The sequence below is a fragment of the Bos mutus genome, chromosome 23 (assembly GCF_027580195.1).
Source record: "Bos mutus isolate GX-2022 chromosome 23, NWIPB_WYAK_1.1, whole genome shotgun sequence".
Lineage (NCBI taxonomy): Eukaryota > Metazoa > Chordata > Mammalia > Artiodactyla > Bovidae > Bos > Bos mutus.
The window spans coordinates 43,839,636-43,860,343 of NC_091639.1; the positions used below are offsets into that span (position 1 = coordinate 43,839,636).

Below are 20,708 nucleotides of genomic sequence, written 5' to 3' on the forward strand. Positions count from 1 at the left end.
CAGGCACTTTGTCTATCAGGGCTGCTAGTTAGGGCCTGACAAACATGGTCCACTGGAGAAGGAAATGGCAAACCACTTCAGCATTCTTGCCTTGATAACCCCATGAACAGTCAGTCAGCCAGTCAGTTCAGTCATTCAGTCGTGTCCGATTCTTTGTGACCCCATGAACTGCAGCATGCCAGGCCTCCCTGTTCATCACCAGCTCCCGGAGTCCACCCAAACTCATGTCCATCGAATCAGTGATGCCATCCAACCATCTCATCCTCTGTCGTCCCCTTCTCCTCCTGCTCCCAATCCCTCCCAGCATCAGTGTCTTTTCTAATGAGTCAGCTCTTCACATCAGGTGGCCAAAGTATTGGAATTTCAGCTTCAACATCAGTCCTTCCAATGAACACCCAGGACTGATCTCCTTTAGGATGGACTGGTTGGATCTCCTTGCAGTCCAAGGGACTCTCAAGAGTCTTCTCCAACACGACAGTTCAAAAGCATCAATTTTTCAGGGCTCAGCTTTCTTTATAGTCCAACTCTCACATCCATACATGACCACTGGAAAAACCATAGCCTTGACTAGATAGACCTTTGTTGGCAAAGTAATGTCTCTGCTTTTGAATATGCTTTCTAGGTTGGTCATAACTTTCCTCCCAAGGGGTAAACGTCTTTTAATTTCATGGCTGCAATCACCATCTGCAGTGATTTTGGAACCCAGAAAAATAAAGTCAGCCACTGTTTTCACTGTTTCCCCATCTATTTGCCATGAAGTGATGGGACCAGGTGCCATGGTCTTAGTTTTCTGAATGTTGAGCTTTAAGTGAAAATTTTCACTCTCCTCTTTCACTTTCATCAAGAGGCTCTTTAGTTCTTCTTCACTTTCTGCCATAAGGGTGGTGTCATCTGCATATCTGAGGTTGTTGATATTTCAGCCCAGCATTTCTAATGAACAGTACTTTTGTACAAAAAGATATGACACTGAAAGATAAACCCCTAGGTTGGTAGGTGTCCAATATGCTACTGGGAGTTTTCCCTCATGGCTCAGATGGTAAAGAATCTGCCTGCAATGCTGGAGACCCAGGTTCAATCTCTGGGTTGGGAAGATCCCCTGGAGAAGGGAATGGCAACCCACTCCAGTACCCTTGCCTGGAGAATTCCAAAGACAGAGGAGCCTGGTGGGCTACAGTCCATGGGGTCGCAAAGTGCTGGACATGATTGAGCGACTAAGACAGACATACACGTGCTACAGGGGAAGAGCAGAGAAATAACCCAAGGAAGAATGAAGAGCTTGAGCCAAAGGAGAAACGGCCTCTAATTGTGGTTGTATTTGGTGGTGAAAGTAAATTCCGATGCTGTAAAGAAAAATATATGCTATATATTATATACAAGATATATATGTATATTATCAGTATATGTATATATATTGTATGTACTGATAATATACAGCCTTAATGCACTCCTTTCACAATTTGGAAGCAAATATATATGTCACATATATGTTATTAAGTATAATGTTATCAGTATATGTATTAATTATGCTATATATTATACACATTAATTATGCTATATATTATGCTATAATATATAATATAGCATAATATATATTACATATGTATGTATATATATACATGTATGTTATTATTTACTGCTAATATTTCATATATATATACACACACATATATAGACATGAGTATATATATATAGCAACCTAGATGTCCAACGTCAGATGAATGGATAAGGAAGCTGTGCTATATATACTGAGCCACAAGGGAAGCCCAAGAATACTAGAGTGAGTGGCCTTTCCTTCTCCAGCAGATCTTCGCAACCCAGGAATCGAACTGGGGTGCCCCGCATTGCAGGCAGATTCTTCACCAACTGAGCTATCAGGGAAGCCCTCATATACACAATGAAATATTACTCAGGTATAAAAAGGAACACACATATATATATGAAATATTATCAATAAATATATATGTCACATATATATTTATTAAGTATAATATATTATGTTATTATAATATATTATGTTATTAAGTATAATATATTATGTTACATATAATATATATGTAACATACATATTACATATATAATATATATGTTATTAAGTATATATATTAATTATGCTATATATTATACACATTAATTATGCTATATATTATGCTATAATATATATTATACATACATATATAATATATAGCATAATATATATTATATATGTATGTATATATATACACATATATGTATACATATACATATATATACACATATATGTACATACATGTATGTTATTATTTACTGATAATATTTCATATATATATATATACACACACATATATAGACATGTGTATATATATATAGCAACCTAGATGTCCAACATCAGATGAATGGATAAGGAAGCTGTGCTACATATACTGAGCCACAAGGGAAGCCCAAGAATACTAGAGTGGGTGGCCTTTCCTTCTCCGGCGGATCTTCCCAACCCAGGAATCGAACTAGGGTGTCCTGCATCGCAGGCAGATTCTTCACCAACTGAGCTATCAGGGAAGCCCTCATATACACAATGAAATATTACTCAGGTATAAAAAGGAACACATATATATATATGAAATATTATCAGTAAATATATATGTCACATATATGTTATTAAGTATAATGTTATCAGTATATATATTAATTATGCTATATATTATATACAGGATATATATATATATATATATAGAATCCTTCAACTTCAGCTTCTTCAGCATTATTGGTTGGGTCATAGACTTGGATTACTATGATACTGAATGGTTTGCCTTGGAAATGAACCAAGATCAATCTTTCATTTTTGAGATTGTAACCAAGGACTCTTTTGTTGACTATGAGGGCTACCCCATTCCTTCCAAGGGATTCTTGCCCACAATAGTAGACATAATGGTCATCTGAATTAAATTTACTGATTCCTGTCCATTTTAGTTTACGGATTCATAAAATGTCAGTGTTCACTCCTCTTGCAATTTCCTGTTTGACCACATCCAATTTATCTTGATTCATGGACCTAACTTTCCATGTTTCTGTGCATATATATTTACTGATAATATTTCATATATATGTATATACACACATATATAGACATGTATATATATATTTCTACTGGACATGGGACAATGTATTGCTTCCATGTCCAGTGGAAATATGTATATATATATATATATATATACACACACACACACACTTAATGGTTTCAGGTTGAAATCTTTTCCTCTAAGTTGAGAAACAAGACAATGGTGCTCCTTCTCACCACACCTATTCAGCATAGGCCTAGATGTCTGTTGTTTGAATCTGTGTCTCCTTTTCTGCCCTTCATGTAGAATGGTCATTACCATCTTTCTAAATTCCATATATATATCCATAATATACAGTATTTGTCTTTCTCTTTCTGACTTACTTCATTCTATATAATAGGCTCCAGGTTCATCCACCTCATTAGAACTGACTCAGATGTGTTCCTTTTTATACACAATATTGTAAATAATTATCCTCTAGTTAAAATAAATAAATTCATTTAAAAGAAACAAGCATAGTACTGGAAGTCCTTTCCAGGGCCATCTGGCAAAAAAAAGAAATAAAAGTCATCAGAGTTGGAAAGAAAGAAGTAAAATTACCTTTTTTGTAGATACGTGATTTTATATACAGGCAGCTGTGTTTCACTGCACTTCACTTTATGGACTTTTCAACTTTTTTCTTTTTTTAACCAATGAAAGATTTATGGCAGTAGGATGTATTGAGCAACCTGTAGGCACCATTTTTCCAGCAGCATTTCCTCACTCTATGCTACATTTTGGTAATGCTTGCAATATTTTAAACCATCTACCAGCAAAAATATTTCAACTTACAAAATAATCACATGATGGTTAGCATTTTTTAGCAATAAAGTATTCTTGAAGTATGCACATTATTTTTTGACATAATGCTACTTACACTTACTAGACTACAGTATAGTATAAATATAACTTTATATGCACTGGGAAACCAAAAATTTCATGTGACTCACTTTATTGCAATATTCATTTTATACCAGTGAACTGGAACTGAATCTGCAAAATCTCCAAGGTATACATGTTTGGACAATCCTGAAGACTTCATCCCGAAGTTGTCAGATCAAATCAATTAATTTAGTAAAATTATAGGATAGCAAAACATACAAAAATCAGTAGCCTTTTTATAAACTAGCAACATATTATCAGAAAAAATAAAGAAAATAAGCAATCCCATGTACAATAGCATCAAAAAAAAAAAAAAAGGAGGCGAAAAACCTTTACTCTGAAAACTATAAGACACTGATGAAAGGTGTTTGTTTTACTTTTTAGTCACAAATAAGTGGAATTTTTATTAATTCTTCTCTTCTTGAATGAGAAGAATTAATATTATTAAAAATTTAATACTGCCAAGAAAACTATAGATTCAAAGTAATCCCTATCAAGATTCCAATGGCATTTTTATAGATATAGAAAAACCATCCTAAAATTTATATGGAAACAAAAAGAGTAGACAAAACAATCCTTCGAAAGAACAAAGCAATAAATATCATCTTACCTGATTTCAAGCTATACTATATATTAATAGTAATCAAAACAATATGATTCTGGCATAAAAACAGACAGATTAATGGAACAGAATTGAGAGCTTGGAAATAAAGGTGAAAAGGAAGTTTCTTTTAATCAGAAAGCCAGTAACTTGGGGAGAAGTGGACTTATGACCCCCAAAAAACAAGTCTGAAGATTCTACTCCATCACAAAAATTTTAAAGGGAAAAGGGGAATGATCTCATTTAATCACTGGGGTGGGGGTCAGAGTCCTCACTGTCCCCCATGCCTTCAGCCTTGTCAACTTCTTGTGGTCTCTCTTTAGTCGCTATCTTTACACAGTTCGTTCCTGAGATTACTGAAGAGGAAGCTAGGGAAGAGGTCTGGTCACCTGCTGGTTACTTAATCTTCATTTCTACTTCTTTGATTTATGGGAAGAACCAACAGGTTGGACACAGTAGTGTGCGATCAAAAGATTTGAAAAGTGTGCTTAGGTTGAGATGAGCAGAGCATGAGGAGGCCCTGATTTAAGTTTAATTAAAATATACCTTCGCTAACATGGCAAAAGAAGGGGTTTCCTGCTGAGGACAGTTTTCTGCAAAGGGCTGCTTACTTCCCTGCATTTTTTCCAGCCTTTTTAAACTTACCCATCTCAGTTCATAGAGAATAATGTAATCAAAATGTAAATTTGTCCACCTGTTTTCCTGCTGGAAGTAACAATGGCTTGTATCATTTTCACCATTGTTTTCTCTGCATGAGTTTCCTTTCCTTCTCTTCTAGCCTCATATGCTACCAACCTGCTTTTGTTTTATGATCAATGACAACTTTCTTGCTTTATTTCAATGCTTCATGCTTTTATATTTATGTTTTTTACTGTTTCCCTTTACCTGAATCTCTCTTCCTCCTTTTTTTTCTGGTCAATTGACTCCCAGGCTTTAATAAGCATTTTGGGTGGTACTTCCTCCATGACAACCTCCCTGAACCATTCAGATGAATGAGATGCTTCTCTATGCACATATTCCTACCTTAGTACTTGCCTTATGTTGATCATCTCTCCTTAGACTGTAAGCTCCCTGAACACGGGATATTTTTTTATCGTGGACCAGTCACATAGCAGACCCTCTGTAACTGGAGTTTTATGTCATCTAATGTGGCACTTCAAACCCTCATGCATATGTTACCATTGTACTCTGGGGGATTCAGCAATTCTGCTTATTGAACATGAGGATACATGCCTATGAATGTAATTAATGACTAACATGATTGTTTTGTTCTTATTTAGAAAATACGCAGGTTCTTAATAATCGCAGTCTATAATAAGTCAAAAATAAGTCAAAGGCATATAAAGTGACACAGGAATCCCTTGTAACATTACAGACTGGATTAAAAATATCCAAACATGGTACTCAGTATTTCTCTCTCTCTCTGTCTCTCTCTCTTTTTTTTTTGGTTTTTCTACAGATTGCTGCAAATTCCTGGGGAAAGTCCTGGGGAGAGAATGGCTATTTTAGGATTCTTCGTGGAGTAAATGAGTCTGACATTGAAAAGTTGATTATCGCAGCTTGGGGCCAGCTGACAAGTGCAGATGAACCATAGCATATTAAATTTCCATCAGGCCAAGCATTCAAGTCACCCTTTAAATTGGAATTAAGCCATGTGAGGTTCTCTGTGACAGTGCAGTCTTTGCCTTGTCACCTTGTTATCACAACCTTCTTGTTTTCTTGTTTCACCCCAGGCCCTAAGCTCCTATTTCCTTTATGTCACCGAATATGTAAAACCACTAACAGAGGACTGCAGAGGGACTAAATGCCTTTTAAATTCCCTAGTAGTCTTCATTTCCCTCGCATGACAATGTTCCTTTTGACTTTGATCATTTGCAAACAGTGTGATGGCATTTGTTTTAAAAGTTCATAGCATTTGTTTGTGGAAATGATCTGGTCTCTGTGTTTGAACAATGAGGATGTCAGACAACAAAAAGCACTGAAAACACCAGTTTGCCATCATTTGCAATTTTTTTCCACCCAATAATGCTTTCTTAATTCCGACATTGCTTATGATTTGCTAAAAAGCAGTGGAAATATATTGTTTCTCTCAGTAAGCTGACATTTTGGTTCTTTTCATTCTTCTAAACTGAACTTGCAATCTAACTCAAAGGGAGAGTCACTATCATAGGAAAGAACTACTGTTTACCCTACAATGTAATTGCTTATGATGCGGGGAAGATGGTAAGTAACAAAAAAACTTAGATGCTGGCAATGGAAGTACTGTCTTAATGTGTATGTAGGACACATACTCCTGTTTTTGGAAACCAGTGTACTTGGTGGAAAGTCTATTAAAATGAGCTGCAAAACTGTATTGGGTGAGATCACATATTTACCCCCCGAAACAGCTCAGATGTCACAAATTTGCATCTGATTTCAGTTCTCAATAGTCAGAGAAACAAAAATAGCCTCCTCATCCTTGTTGGGAAAGGATGCAATCTTCTAATAATTCACTGACATCTTAAATGACAAATTAATAAATGAAGAAGCGAAGCAGATCTGTCAGTGAGCCTGGCAGATTATAATGCGATGGTGGGATACCCATGCCCTTCACTTCTGGGCCGTCTGTTGTCTGGATTTCCAGTGTAGACCTCTTTTATGTGGTCGCACCCACAATACCCTGGCTAAATGAGCCAGATGTGTGGAAGATGTGAGAAAACAGAGTACGAAAATGTGAAGTGCTGCTGCAATGGTTGTTTTCTCCATTAATCTCTGCTGTGTTATCAGAAGAAGCATATATTCACTTAGTTCTCCCCTAGAAACCATACAGGAGTCTCATTCACCTTGTTGTGGTTGGTTGATACATGTATGTGTATGTACATATGTGTAGGCACACACACATATATGTGTGTATGTACAAATGCTGCGCTGCTGCTAAGTCACTTCAGTTGTGTCCGACTCTGTGCGACCCCATAGACAGCAGCCCACCAGGCTCCCCCGTCCCTGGGATTCTCCAGGCAAGAACACTGGAGTGGGTTGCCATTTCCTTCTCCAATGCAGGAAAGTGAAAAGTGAAAGTGAAGTCACTCAGTTGTGTCCAACTCCTAGCGACCCCATGGACTGCAGCCCACTAGGCTCCTCTGTCCATGGGGTTTTCCAGGCAAGAGTACTGGAGTGGGGTGCCATTGCCTTCTCCATGTACAAATATATATACATATATATATATATATATAATGTAATATATAATATTACTCAGCCAAAAAAAGAAATAATGCCAATTGCAGTAACAGATGTATTTAGAGATTATCATGTTAAGTGAAATAAATCAAATGCAGAAAGACAAATGTCATATGATATCATTTCTGTGTCAAAGCTAAATAAATTATTTAAATGAACTTATTTACAAAACAGAAACAGACATAGAGATATAGAAGACAAATTTATGGTTACCAAAGCACAAAGTTGAGGAAGGGATAAATTAGGAGGTTGGGATTAACAGATACATACTGCTGTATATAAAACAGATAAATAACAAAGACCTAATGTATAGCACACAGAAGTATATTCAATATCTTGTAATAAACTATAATAATCAAAATTTTCTCATTCTTTTAACTTTAAAGAGCATATTTGGTTCTATTTATTATCTGAAGTCCCTGAGTTGGCCTTCAGAAAATAGTGATTGGCATCTTCCTTTGCCCACTAAGCAGTAAGTAGCTGTTTGTGAAATAGATTTGACTGCTGGCTAGACAGTGTCCTCCTATGCTGTGATTTTTCTTGGCCTGTTGGTGTGCCCTTCTCACCTTGGCCTGGACTGAGCAATGAGAAGGACCACACATTTGGTCCATGTGACTTCAGCATTCTTATTTTGTGTTTAGAGCATAGGAGCGAAGAATCATCCTATGATCACATAACACTAAGTCTCAGATTGGGTGACACTGAGAGTACTCAGACCTGGTTTTCTTCCTGTTCAATCCAAGGTATGTGCCACTTATGTGCTGTTCATGGGTTTCAGTTGAAATCCAGAACTTTGTCTAGTTTTTCCTGGAAAAAACAGGAAATAGTCCCAAGATAGCACATTGAATTACAGCCTGGCTGCTCCATCCTATTGAATCATGCTTCTTTCTTTGAGTGTTGTTAGGAAACATACATAAGAAAGAAATAGAGAAGATCTGGAAGATAAGACACATGTCCTTTCAGAGTTCACCATGTTTGAGTCCCATCTCTTTGTCTTCTAAACAAGAAAATGGTTTCTCCAGGTTTTTAAAATTCATATTCATGAATTCTCTCTAAATCCCCAAATGGAATTGTTAGTTGATATTCTACCAGAAAAAAAGGAAATGTCTCTAAGTGTTTGCAATAAGAGGAATAAAGTGAAAAGACTTGGTTGTGTAGGTGATGGAGGAGCAGAGAGGGGAGTAAAGTATGCTGAGTCAGTCCAGGGACAAGCCGCAGGAGGAGGCTATCAGAACCCCTAGATGGAGGGCTCAAGGTGAAGGAGGGGGTGACTGGGATCTGGGGACAGGTGTTTTCCTGCTGGTAGATGGGAGCAGGACTGACCTGTTTGGTGAAAGCTGGAGTTTTGAAAAGACAAAGTGTTGCCAAATGTGCCACCTAAAGCAGAAAGGTAGACAAATACTGAAGCTTCTACCTCGCTCAAACCTTCCAGACTCTCATCAGTGCCTCTCATTGGCTGATCCTGCTGAAAGACAATTGATACAGGAGGTGATGAAATCAAGTGGTCATGGTTAAATTCCACCCTTTACCAGATACAAAGAATAGGATGAGGATAGGGGATAAATAATAGAAGAAACAGAAAATACATTTTTGTTTCATTCCATATAGATACTGCAAATTAAGAGTTCATGAAGGAACAATTTCTCACTGATTGATTACATTGGATCCCACCAAAAATGATACCCCACATCCAAAGGCAAAGGAGAAGCCCCAACAAGACAGTAGGAAGGGTGAAATCGCATTTAGAATCAAATCCCATACCCGCCAGAGATGCTCAGAGGGCTCAAACAAAACCTTGTATGCACCAGGACCCAGAGACCCCACAGAGACTAAGCCAGACCTGCTTTTTAGTGTCTCCTGAAGAGGCATGGGGGAGCAGTGGCCTGCTGCAGGGACAGGGGCTCTGGCTGCAGCAGATCTGAGACACGTGGTGTGTGGCATAAGCCCTCTTAGAGGAGATCGCCATTGGCCCCACCATAGAGCTGCTGGGCAGACGACCCACAAACTGCAGAACGATTATACCAAAGAAATTCTCACACTGTTAAGGAAGTGCTAGGACCCACAATGGATTTCCCAACCTGGGGATCTGGCAAGGGGACTAAGAACCCCCAGGGAATTTGACTTTGGAGGCCAGTGGAATTTACTTACAGAACTTCCACAGGACTCGGGAAACAGATTCTTGGAGGGCACAGACAAAGCCTTGTGTACACCAGGACCCAGGAGAAAGGAGCAGTGACCCCACAAAACACTGAGCCAGACTTGCCTGTGAGTGCCCAGGAGTCTCCTGCGGAGGCGTGGGAAGACAGTAGCCTGCTGCATGCTGAATACAACGGTGGGGGCATAAGCCCTTTTGAAGGAGGCCGCCATTACTGCCATTACCCCTACCATAGCTTTTACCCCTACCAGAGTTTGGCCTCAGGCCAAGCAACAGGAAGGGAACACAGCTCCACCCAACAAAAATTAGATTAAAGATTTACTGAGCATGGTCTTGCCCATCAGAAGAAGACCCAGTTTCCCCCACAGTCAGACTGTTGCATCAGGAAGCTTCCATAGGCCTCTAATCCATCAGAGGGCAGACAGAATGAAAAGGACAAGCACAGAAAACTAACCAAGCTGATCACATGGATCACAGCCTTATCTAACCCGGTGAAGCTAAGAACCATGCCATGTAGGGCCACTCAAGACAGACGGGTCATGGTGGAGAGTTCCGACAAAACGTGGTCCACTGGAGAAGGGAACGGCAACCACTTCAGTATTCTTCCCTTAAGAACCCCATGAACAGTATGAAAAGGCGAAAAGATATGACACTGAAAGATGAACTCCCCAGCTCAGTAGGTACCCAATATGCTACTGGAGAAGAGTAGAGAAATAGCTCCAGAAAGAAGAGATGGAGTCAAAGCAAAAACAATGCCCAGTTGTGGATGTGACTGATGATGGAGGTAAAGTCTGATGCTATAAAGAACAATACTTGCATATGAACCTGGAATGTTAGGAACATGAATCAAGGTAAATTGGAAGTGGTCAAAAAGGGGATGACAAGAGTGAATATCAGCATTTTAGAAATCAGTGAACTAAAATGGACTGGAATGGTTGAATTTAGTTCAGATGACCATTATGTTTACTACTGTGGGCAAGAATCCTTTAGAAAAAATGGAGTAGCCCTCATAGTTAACAAAAGAGTCCAAAGTGCAATACTTGGGTGCAATCTCAAAAATGGCGGAATGGTATCTGTTCATTTTCAAGGCAAATCATACAATACCACAGTAATACAAGTCTATGCCTCAAGCTCTAATCCCAAAGAAGCTGAAGTTTCATGGTTCTGTGATGGCCTACACCACCTGCTAGGACTAATAAAAAAAATATATATATATCTTTTTCATCATAGGGGACTGGAATGCAAAAGTCAAGAGATACCTGGAGTAACAGGCAAGTTTGGTTTTGGAGTACAAAATGAAGCAGGGCAAAGACTAGCAGAGTTTTGCCAAGAGAATGTACTGGTCCTAGTAAACCCACTCTCCAACACAAGAGGCAACTCTACACATGGACATCATCAGATGTTCAATACTGAAATCAAACTGATTGTATTATTTGCAGCTGAAGATGGGGAAGCTCTATATAGTCAGCAAAAACAAGACTGGGAGCTGACTCTGGCTGACATGAGAGCTGACTCTCATGAACTTCCTATTGCAAAATTCAGACTTAAATTGAAGAAAGTAGGGAAAACCACTAGACCATTCAAACTGAAAGTGAGAGTTGCTCAGTTGTGTCTGACTCTTTGCAACCCATTGGACTATACAATCCATGGAACTTTCCAGGCCAGAATACTGGAGTGGGTAGCTGTTCCTTTCTCCAGGGGATCTTCATAACCCAACAACCAAACCCATGTCTCCTGCATTGCAGGTGGATTCTTTATGAGCTGAGCCACCACAGAAGCCCAAGAATGCTGGAGTGGGTAGCCTATCCCTTCTTCGGGGGATCTTTCTGACCCAGGAGTCAAACCAGGGTCTCCTGTATTGGAGGCAAATTCTTCATCAACTGAGCTACCAGGGAAGTCAGACATTTCAGGTATGACCTAAATCAAATCCCTTATGACTATACAGTGGAAATGACAAATAGATTAAAGGGATTAGATCTGATAGAGTGCCTGAAGAACTGTGGACGGAGGTTCATGACATTATACAGGACGTGGTGATCAAAACCATCTTCAAGGGAAAAAAAATGCAAAAAGGCAAAATGGTTGTCTGAGGAGTCTTTACAAATAGCTGAGAAAAGAAGAGAACTGAAAGACAAAGGAGAAATGGGAAGAGTTCCAAAGAAGAGCAAGGAGAGATAAGAAAGCTTTCCTCAGTGATCAATGCAAAGAAAAAGGAAAACAATAGAATGGGAAATCCTAGAGAACTCTTCAAGAAAATTAGAGATACCAAGGGAACATTTCATGCAAAGATGGGCACAATAAAGGACAGAAACTGTCCTAACAGAAGCAGAAGATGTTAAGAGGTGGCAAGAATACACAGAAGAACCATACAGAAAAGAACTTAATGACCCAGATAACCACGGTGGTATGATCACTCACTTAGGGCCAGAAATTCTGGAGTGAGAAGTCAAGTGGGCCTTAGGAAGCATCACTGTGAACTAAGCTAGTGGAGGTGATGGAATTCCAGTTGAGCTATTTCAAATCCTGAAAGATGATGCTGTGAAAGTGCTGCACTTGGTATACCATCAAATTTGGAAAACTCAGCAGTGGCCACAGGACTGGAAAAGGTCAGTTTTCATTCCAATCCCAAAGGAGGGCAATGCCAAAGAATGCTCAAACTACCACACAATTGCACTCATCTTATATGCTAGCAGTGTAATGCTCAAAATTCTCCAAGCAAGGCTTCAACAGTACGCAAACTGTGAACTTCTAGATGTTAAAGATGGATTTGGAAAAGGCAGAGGAATCAGAGATCAAATTGCTAATAGCCACTGGATCATAGGAAAAGCAAAATAATTCCAGAAAAACATCTGCTTCTGCTTTATTGACTATGCCAAATCCTTTGACTGTGTGGATCACAAGAAACTGTGGAAAATTCTTAAAGAGGTGGGAGCAACAGACCACCTTACCTGCTTCCTGAGAAATCTGTGTGCGGGTCAGGAAACAGCAGTTAGAACTCGACATGAAACAATGGACTCGTTACAAATTGGGAAAGGAGTACATCAAGGCTGTATATTGTCACCCTGCTTATTTAACTGATATGCAGAGTACATCATGAAACTGCTGGGCTGGATGAAGCATAAGCTGGAACTAAAGAGCCTCTTGATGAAAGTGAAAGAGGAAAGTGAAAAAGCTGGCTTAAAACTCAACATTCAAAAAATGAAGATCATGACATCCACTCCCATCACTTCATGGTAAATAGATGGGGAAATAAGGCCCACTTGACTTCTCACTCCAGGATGTCTGGCCCTAAGTGAGCAATCACACCATCATGGTTATCTGGATCATTAAGTTCTTTTTTGTATGGTTCTTCTGTGTATTCTTGCCACCTCTTAATATCGTCTGCTTCTGTTAGGACTGTTTCTGTCCTTTATTGAGCCCATCTTTGCATGAAATGTTCCCTTGGTATCTCTAATTTTCTTGAAGAGATCTCTAAAGAAAGCAATAGACTTTCTTTTCTTGGGCTCCAAAATCACTGCAGATGGTGATTGCAGCCATGAAATTAAAAGACACTTGCTCCTGGGAAGAAAAGCTGTGACAAACCTTGATAGCATATTAAAAAGCAGAGAGATTGCTTTGCCAACAAAGTCCATATAGTCAAAGCTATGGTTTTTCCAGTTGTCGTATGGATGTGAGAATTGGACCATAAAGAAAGCTTGTGAAAGTCACTCAGTCCTGTCCTACTCTTTGTGACCTCATGGACTATATAGTCCATGGAATTCTTCAGGCCAGAATACCGGAGTGGGTAGCTGTTCCTTTTCCAGAGGATTTTTCCAGCCCAGCGATCAAACCCAGGTCTCCTGCATTACAAGCAGATTCTTGACCAGCTGAGCCACCAGGAATGCTTAGCCACAAAGAATTGATGCTTTTGAACTGTGGTGCTGGAGAAGACTCTTGAGGGTCCCTTGGACTGCATGAGATCCAACCAGTCCATCCTAAAGGAAATTAGTCCTGAATATTCATTGGAAGGACTGATGTTGAAGCTGAAACTCCAATACTTTGGTGACTTGATGCAAAGAACTGGCTCATTGGAAAAGACCCTGATGCTGGGAAAGATTGAAGGCAGGTGGAGAAGGGGATGACAGAGGGTGGTTGGATGGCATCACTCACTCAATGGACATGAGTTTGAGTAAACTCTGGTGATGGACAGGGAGGCCTGGCGTACTGCAGTCTTATGGGGGTGCAAAGAGTTGGGCACAACTGAGTGACTGAACTGAAAGGGCATACAGACATTTCTCTCCCCAGAGGTTTCTATGAAGGCGGGAAAATCAGGACAGCACTGTCAGAAATGGTGTGACTGAATGAAGGGGAAAGCTTTTCCACCTTCAGTAGTGAGCACTAATATACATCATTTTGTTTAGATATCTAAAGTGAATGTTTAGTTGGCAGGTAACCCCTATAATGTGAGGTTTCTCCCAAGAATCACTAGTTACAACCTCATTGGTTAGAATTAATGCAGCTGGAAAGAACTTTTCCCTCTGTCATCCATTCCCTGGCCCCCTGTTTGTAACCTCCACCCCCTCCACCCCCTATACAATGAGCTAAGTCTGTTTCTTTTAAGATATAAAAAAGTGTCAGTTATATAGAATATAAGATTTATCTTGGGTTATACCCACCATTTAAAATGCTCCCAGGTTACAGTTAGGCCACTGGGAAGTTCTGCAGTAGCAGGGACACCTGGCCAAGCTCTGCCTGGCTCTGGGCTCACTCCCCTGGCCAGGTGTCATCGTGGGGACCGGTATGTTGTATACAATCTACAGTTGTGTACCATGGCTCATTGTATGCAACATACACATCATACAAACATGTATCATTTTATACAATGGATCATCACAGTGACCAAAAATTATTAAGTCCATCTAAGAAAGAAGTGGAAAATTTTATTTTTAAGAAGTTTTGTAGATTATAACCCAGAAATCTCAGAAAACTCTGAGAGCACGTCCACCTGTTAGACGTCAAGGCACAGTTGTATAAATATTTTTGAGGCAGAAGCCTGTACATCAAATGGTGTGTTACTGACAGCTACATAACAGATCTAGCATCATCATGGTGTGTCCTGTGACCCCAATCAGGAATGCATGGATCTTTTAAAGAGTTTTGTCATTGATGTTAAAACAGTGTTGCTCTTTATGGTTGAGCGAGCCTTCCTGCCTGTGGGGGAGGTCTGGTTGATGAATAAAGCAGATATACAATGTGCAGTATGGGGTGAGGACGTCAAAGGGCAAAGTTTTTTTTTGTTTGTTTAAATTTCTCTGGTCTTGCCGTAAAGATGTGACTTATTTCATACTTGTATAATACATGTACATGATATGTACCATTCATTGCATATAATGGTTCATTGTATAAACATACACAACATTGTACACAGCATGTAGAGTTGTGTACAATGGTTCCATGCGTGTCCACAGCCCTTTTCTCTTAAAAATCCTCATTAAATAAAACACATTATCAATTCTATATTTATTACACTTGTCCCTCAGTATACATGGGGAATTGGTTTCAGGAGCTCCTACAGATACCCAAATCTGCAGACACTCAAATCCCTATTATGCATAAAACAGCATGGTTCAGTGTTGACCATTGGCCCTCCTTATCCATGGGTTTCACATCTGCAGATTCAACTATATATATTATTTCACAAACTACTGTTTTATAAAATAGTGCATATAGTCATTTTGTGTTTTATATACACATATATTAAATATTATATAATTATATAAATTATATGATATATATATAAAAGACAAAATGACCCAAGAAGAAATAAATAGGCAGAGAAAGCATTAACCAAGAAATAAATAGGTTTGCTAAATTTCACTGCATGAAAGTTATAACATTATTCCACAAAAGACACAATTCAAACAATAAGGAAAATGAAGAGATGAAGTAAATGAGGAGAAAATATTTGTGGCATACTAAGCAATAGAAATATATATTTTCCTATTTCATATGCTTTCATATTACTAAAAATATTAGTTTATATTATTTATAGTATTACTATCTATCATTCTTTTAATTTTTCTGGATATGTATTTATTTCTCACTTTTCCTCCTTAATATCATTTATCCTTTACATATTTTTTCTCTTAAACTCGTCAGGGATTTGTCTATTTCATTTTCCTTTTCAAAGAAACAATTGTGGTTTTTCATATTTTCTTCTGCATCATTGTTTTCTGTATAGTTATAGTTAATAACTGTTTCCATCATTGTTATCTTCTTCCTAATTTCTTTGCAATTATTCTGAATATTTTTTCTAACTTCTTAAAGTAAACCCTTAACTCATTAATTTTGAGCTTTTCTGGTGTTCTAATTTAAGTATTCATGTACGATGTTCTCTAAATGATGCTTCTCAGTATAATCATGGCTTCCTTGCACTCTTTATAATTCTAATTACTTGTTTTTTTAAAGACACACATTTTCTATTAAGTGGAACCTTGAGAAAAGTTGCATCAATTGTAGTTATATTTTACTTCACATGTACTCTCTCAGCTCATCTCTATTCAGTGAGTTTACAAATGCCATGTAGAACTAAATAGCATAGCTATGTCAACTCTATGGTTTAGTAACTAGTTGTATTGATGTACTTTGCATTGCGAGAAACACGTTTCAATATGTAGGCCTCTAATACATATTTGAAGCTGGAACATTCACAGCAGGCTAGTTCTCAGATGTATGAAAGTCATATTTCTGGGGAGAACTTCTCTCTGTGGCCAGGCCATTAAGTGTTAGTTCTTTCATTTCAAGTGATAAGAGTCTCTTTTTCAAGAGCCACTCACTATGAGATCCCTCCTTTCTTAGCCTACAGTTTCCTACAGACAAAGAAAAGAAAGTAGCAGAAAAGCCAAGCAAGCTATAAATGATTTTGTATTCAAACATTCATTTCTGATTTTGTAGTATGTTGTGTTCCTCTAAAATATTTTGGCATTTGGTACGTTGAATTCACACGTACATTCCCAGTAAAGAGATATTTGTGTTCAGGAAGAAAGGTTTATTCTTACCATTGCAATTACCAGTGATAATTGCCATTTGAAATCTCTTTAGCATTTACCCAACTCTGTCTAATTTATACTTTTGATTCATGAATTAATACAGCACAAGAGATCTTTCCTTGGAAATGTATTAATTTCAAACAGAAATAACTCCATTGTAGGAAAAAAAAACCCTTTTGACTATTTGTCAGATATTTAACATATGTATATGACATGCATATGAACAGTGCTTTAAAGAATTATAGAATAATTAAGATGATAATGCAATGAAGTGATAAAAATAGCATTTTTCTATTTTAATGTAGTTTGGAGGAGTGCTTGTGAAATATAGTTGACCTCTGAAAATGTAGGGGTTAAGAGCTCTGACTCTCTGGAAAGTGAAAATTCTATGTATAACTTTACAGTTGACCTTCATTTCCAGTGTTCTGGTTCTACGTCCATGGATTCAGCCAATTGTGGATCAGGTAGTAAGCATTGAAGAAAATCCCTGTATAAGTGGACCTATGCAGTTCAAAACCATATTGTTCAAGGGGCAACTGCACAATAAAACTTAGTCTCAACTCTCTATGTGAATACAAATTATCAAGTAAAGCAGCTTTGAGACCTCTGAGAAATTACTAAATGTCTATTGCTTCTTGGGGGTCATGTTCAACTAAGTAAACATATTAATCGTATTAACATTCATTGAGCCTTTGCTAGGTACTGAGTGATAATGACAAGTGCTGTTCAGAGTCTCCACTTCACTTAACAGGTGGTTCATGCAGCTCCAGGAGATGTAATTTAAACAGGACACAGGCTCTTTTAATGACAGGACAACATTCTCCTTATCTTAAGGTGGCAACAGGTGAAGGCAAAAGGGGAGGGGGGACACGGATGATCCAAACAAGTTTCTGAAGCTTTTTCCCACTCCTGACTCCCAATCCTGCAGCTGACTAAGGGTGGGCAGCTTGCCTCAGAGTTGTTCTGTGTAAGGCCAGTGTCCATATTTTCTGATCCAACCATTAGGATGCCTAGTCAGCACACAAGTGTGCTTAGGGAGATCATGAGATCTTCTATTTGACATCATGATGGCTATGGAGAATCTACTACTCAAGGATGCTATGTGAATAAATGTTTCTAAATAGAACAGACACTCCTCTAGTTTTCAAGTTATCCTTCAAGGACTACCTGGGACAAGTGAAGAAAAGAGAAGGTTTCCAAGTTCCAGATAGAAACTGGAGGTAAACACACATCATCTCACTTTAGGAGATGGAAATGTAAATCTGTGTCTTCCAGGATCGTCTAGACTTCTTGCAGTGGGAGGAGAATTTCAACATTCATTTGCTGCCAATGGTTTTAATAATCTGACATTGTCTATGGTGGTAATGTACACACATGTAGACACAGACACAATTGGTCTTTTTGGAACTTTGGAGATAGGAGTCTCTTTCACATCCAAGTTTAAATAGAAATTTATTGAGAGTCTGCTCTGTATTAGACTCTGTGTCAGGCACCAGGGATATTTGGGGCAAAAAAGTCAGACCTGGGCTCTCCTTTAGGAAATGTGCTTTTTAGTCTGGCATGAAAAAATATCCAGGGACTTCTCTGGTGGTCCAGTGGTTAAGAATTTACCTTGCAATGCAGGGGACATGGGTTTGATTTCTGTTCCAGTTCAGTTCAGTTCAGTCGCTCAGTTGCGTACGACTCTTTGCTACCCCAGGGATTGCAGAATGCCCGGCTTCCTTGTCCACCACCAACTCCTGTAGCTTGCTCAAACTCATGTCCATTGAGTTGGTGATGCCATCCAACCATCTCATCCTCTTCTGTCCCCTTCTTCTCCCACCTTCAATCTTTCCCAGCATCAGGGTCTTATCAAATGAATCAGTTCTTCGCATCAGGTGGCCAAAGTATTGGAGTTTCAGTTTCAGCATCAGTCCTTCCAATGAACACCCAGGACTGATCTCCTTTAGGACTGGTTGGATCTCCTTGCAGTCCAAGGGACTCTCAAGAGTCTTCTCCAACACCACAGCTCAAAAGCATCAATTCTTTGGTGCTCAGATTTCTTTATAGTCCAACTCTCACATCCATACACGACCACTGGAAAAACCATAGCCTTGACTAGATGAACTTTTGTTGGCAAAGTAATGTCTCTGCTTTTTAATACGCTGTCTAGGTTGGTCATAGCTTTTCTTCCAAGGAGTAAGCATCTTTTAATTTCATGGCTGCAAGGAACTAAGATATCACATGTCCCTGAGCTACTAAGCCCACATGCCACAAATAAAGTCTCTACACAGAAACAAAAAATTCCTCATGATGCAAGGAAGATCTGCATGCTGCAACTATAATGTGGCTAAATGAAATAAGTATTAAAAATAGATATTCAGTGCATAATTACAATAATTTATGAGGAATATTATGAAGGGAATTTCTGCATGACTAGAAGCTATAACAGGAGAAATTGGTCTAGTTAAGGGTGTTGGCAGGTAAACGGATTTTCAGGAGGAATATTTAGGTTAGTCCCCAAAGGAAAGGTAGGAGTAAATAGACTAGAGAGATTCACACTTGGGTGGCAAATGAGAAACACTGGGCTGGATGAAGCACAAGCTGGCATCAAGATTGCTGGGAGAAATTTCAATAACCTCAGATATGCAGATAACATCACCCTTATGGCAGAAAGTGAAGAAGAACTAAAGAACGTCTTGATGAAAGTGAAAGAGGAGAGTGAAAAAGTTGGCTTAAAACTCAACATTCAGAAAACTAAGATCATGGCATCTGGTCACATCACTTCATGGTAAATAGATGGGGAAACAATGGAAACAGTGAGAAACTTTATTTTGGGGGGCTCCAAAATCATTTCTGATGGTGACTGCAGCCATGAAATTAAAAGACGCTTGCTCCTTGGAAGAAAAGCTATGACCAACTTAGACAGCATATTAAAAAGCAGAGACATTACTTTGCCAACAAAAGTTCATCTAGTCAAGGCTATGGTTTTTCCAGTGGTTATGTACGGATGTGAGAGTTGGACTATAAAGAAATCTGAGCGCCGAAGAATTGATGCTTTTGAACTGTGGTGTTGGAGAAGACTCTTGAGAGTCCTTTGGACTGCAAGGAGATCCAACTAGTGCTAAAGGAGATCAGTCCTGGGTGTTCATTGGAAGGACTGATGCTGAAGCTGAAACTCCAATACTTTGGCCACCTGATGCGAAGAACTGACTCATTTGATAAGACCCTGATGCTGGGAAAGATTGAAGGTGGGAAAAGAAGGGGATGGAAGAGGATGAGATGGTTGGATGGCATCATCAACTCAATGGACATGAGTTTGTGTAAGCTCTGGGTGTTGGTGATGGTTAGGGAGGCCTGACATGCTGCAGTCCATGGGGTTTCAAAGAGTGGGACACGACTGAGTGACTGAACTGAACTGAAGAAAGGCCTGGGGGGACAAGTAATCTCAGAGGAGTTAATAGAGGCTCTTTTGCAAGTGAGTGAGTGAGATAAGGAGGGAGGGTGGTGGGGAGGTAGGTGACAAGTAAATTGTATAAGACAGTAGGAATGATGTTAGAGATCTTTGCCTTTATCCCCAAAGCAATGATGAGGGGAGAGTATTAAACATTTTTGAAATGTCCTGCTGGCTGGAGCAGAGAAGGCAATGGCAACCCACTCCAGTACTCTTGCCTGGAAAATCCCATAGGTGGAGGAGCCCGGTAGGCTGCAGTCCATGGGGTTGCGAAGAGTCGCACACAACTGAGCGACTTTACTTTCACTTTTCACTTTCATGC

At 39.0% G+C, this 20,708-nt stretch overlaps 1 protein-coding gene across 1 annotated transcript in view; it reads left to right on the plus strand.

Moving 5' to 3' along the window:
* TINAG (tubulointerstitial nephritis antigen) overlaps positions 1-6,148 on the plus strand; it is a 104,281-nt gene extending 98,133 nt beyond the window's left edge. The window contains exon 11 of the mRNA XM_005894012.2: positions 6,014-6,148. Within this exon, the coding sequence (XP_005894074.2) occupies positions 6,014-6,148 (135 nt within the window). The remainder of the gene's footprint in view (positions 1-6,013) is intronic.
* The last annotated feature ends 14,560 nt before the right edge of the window (positions 6,149-20,708 follow it).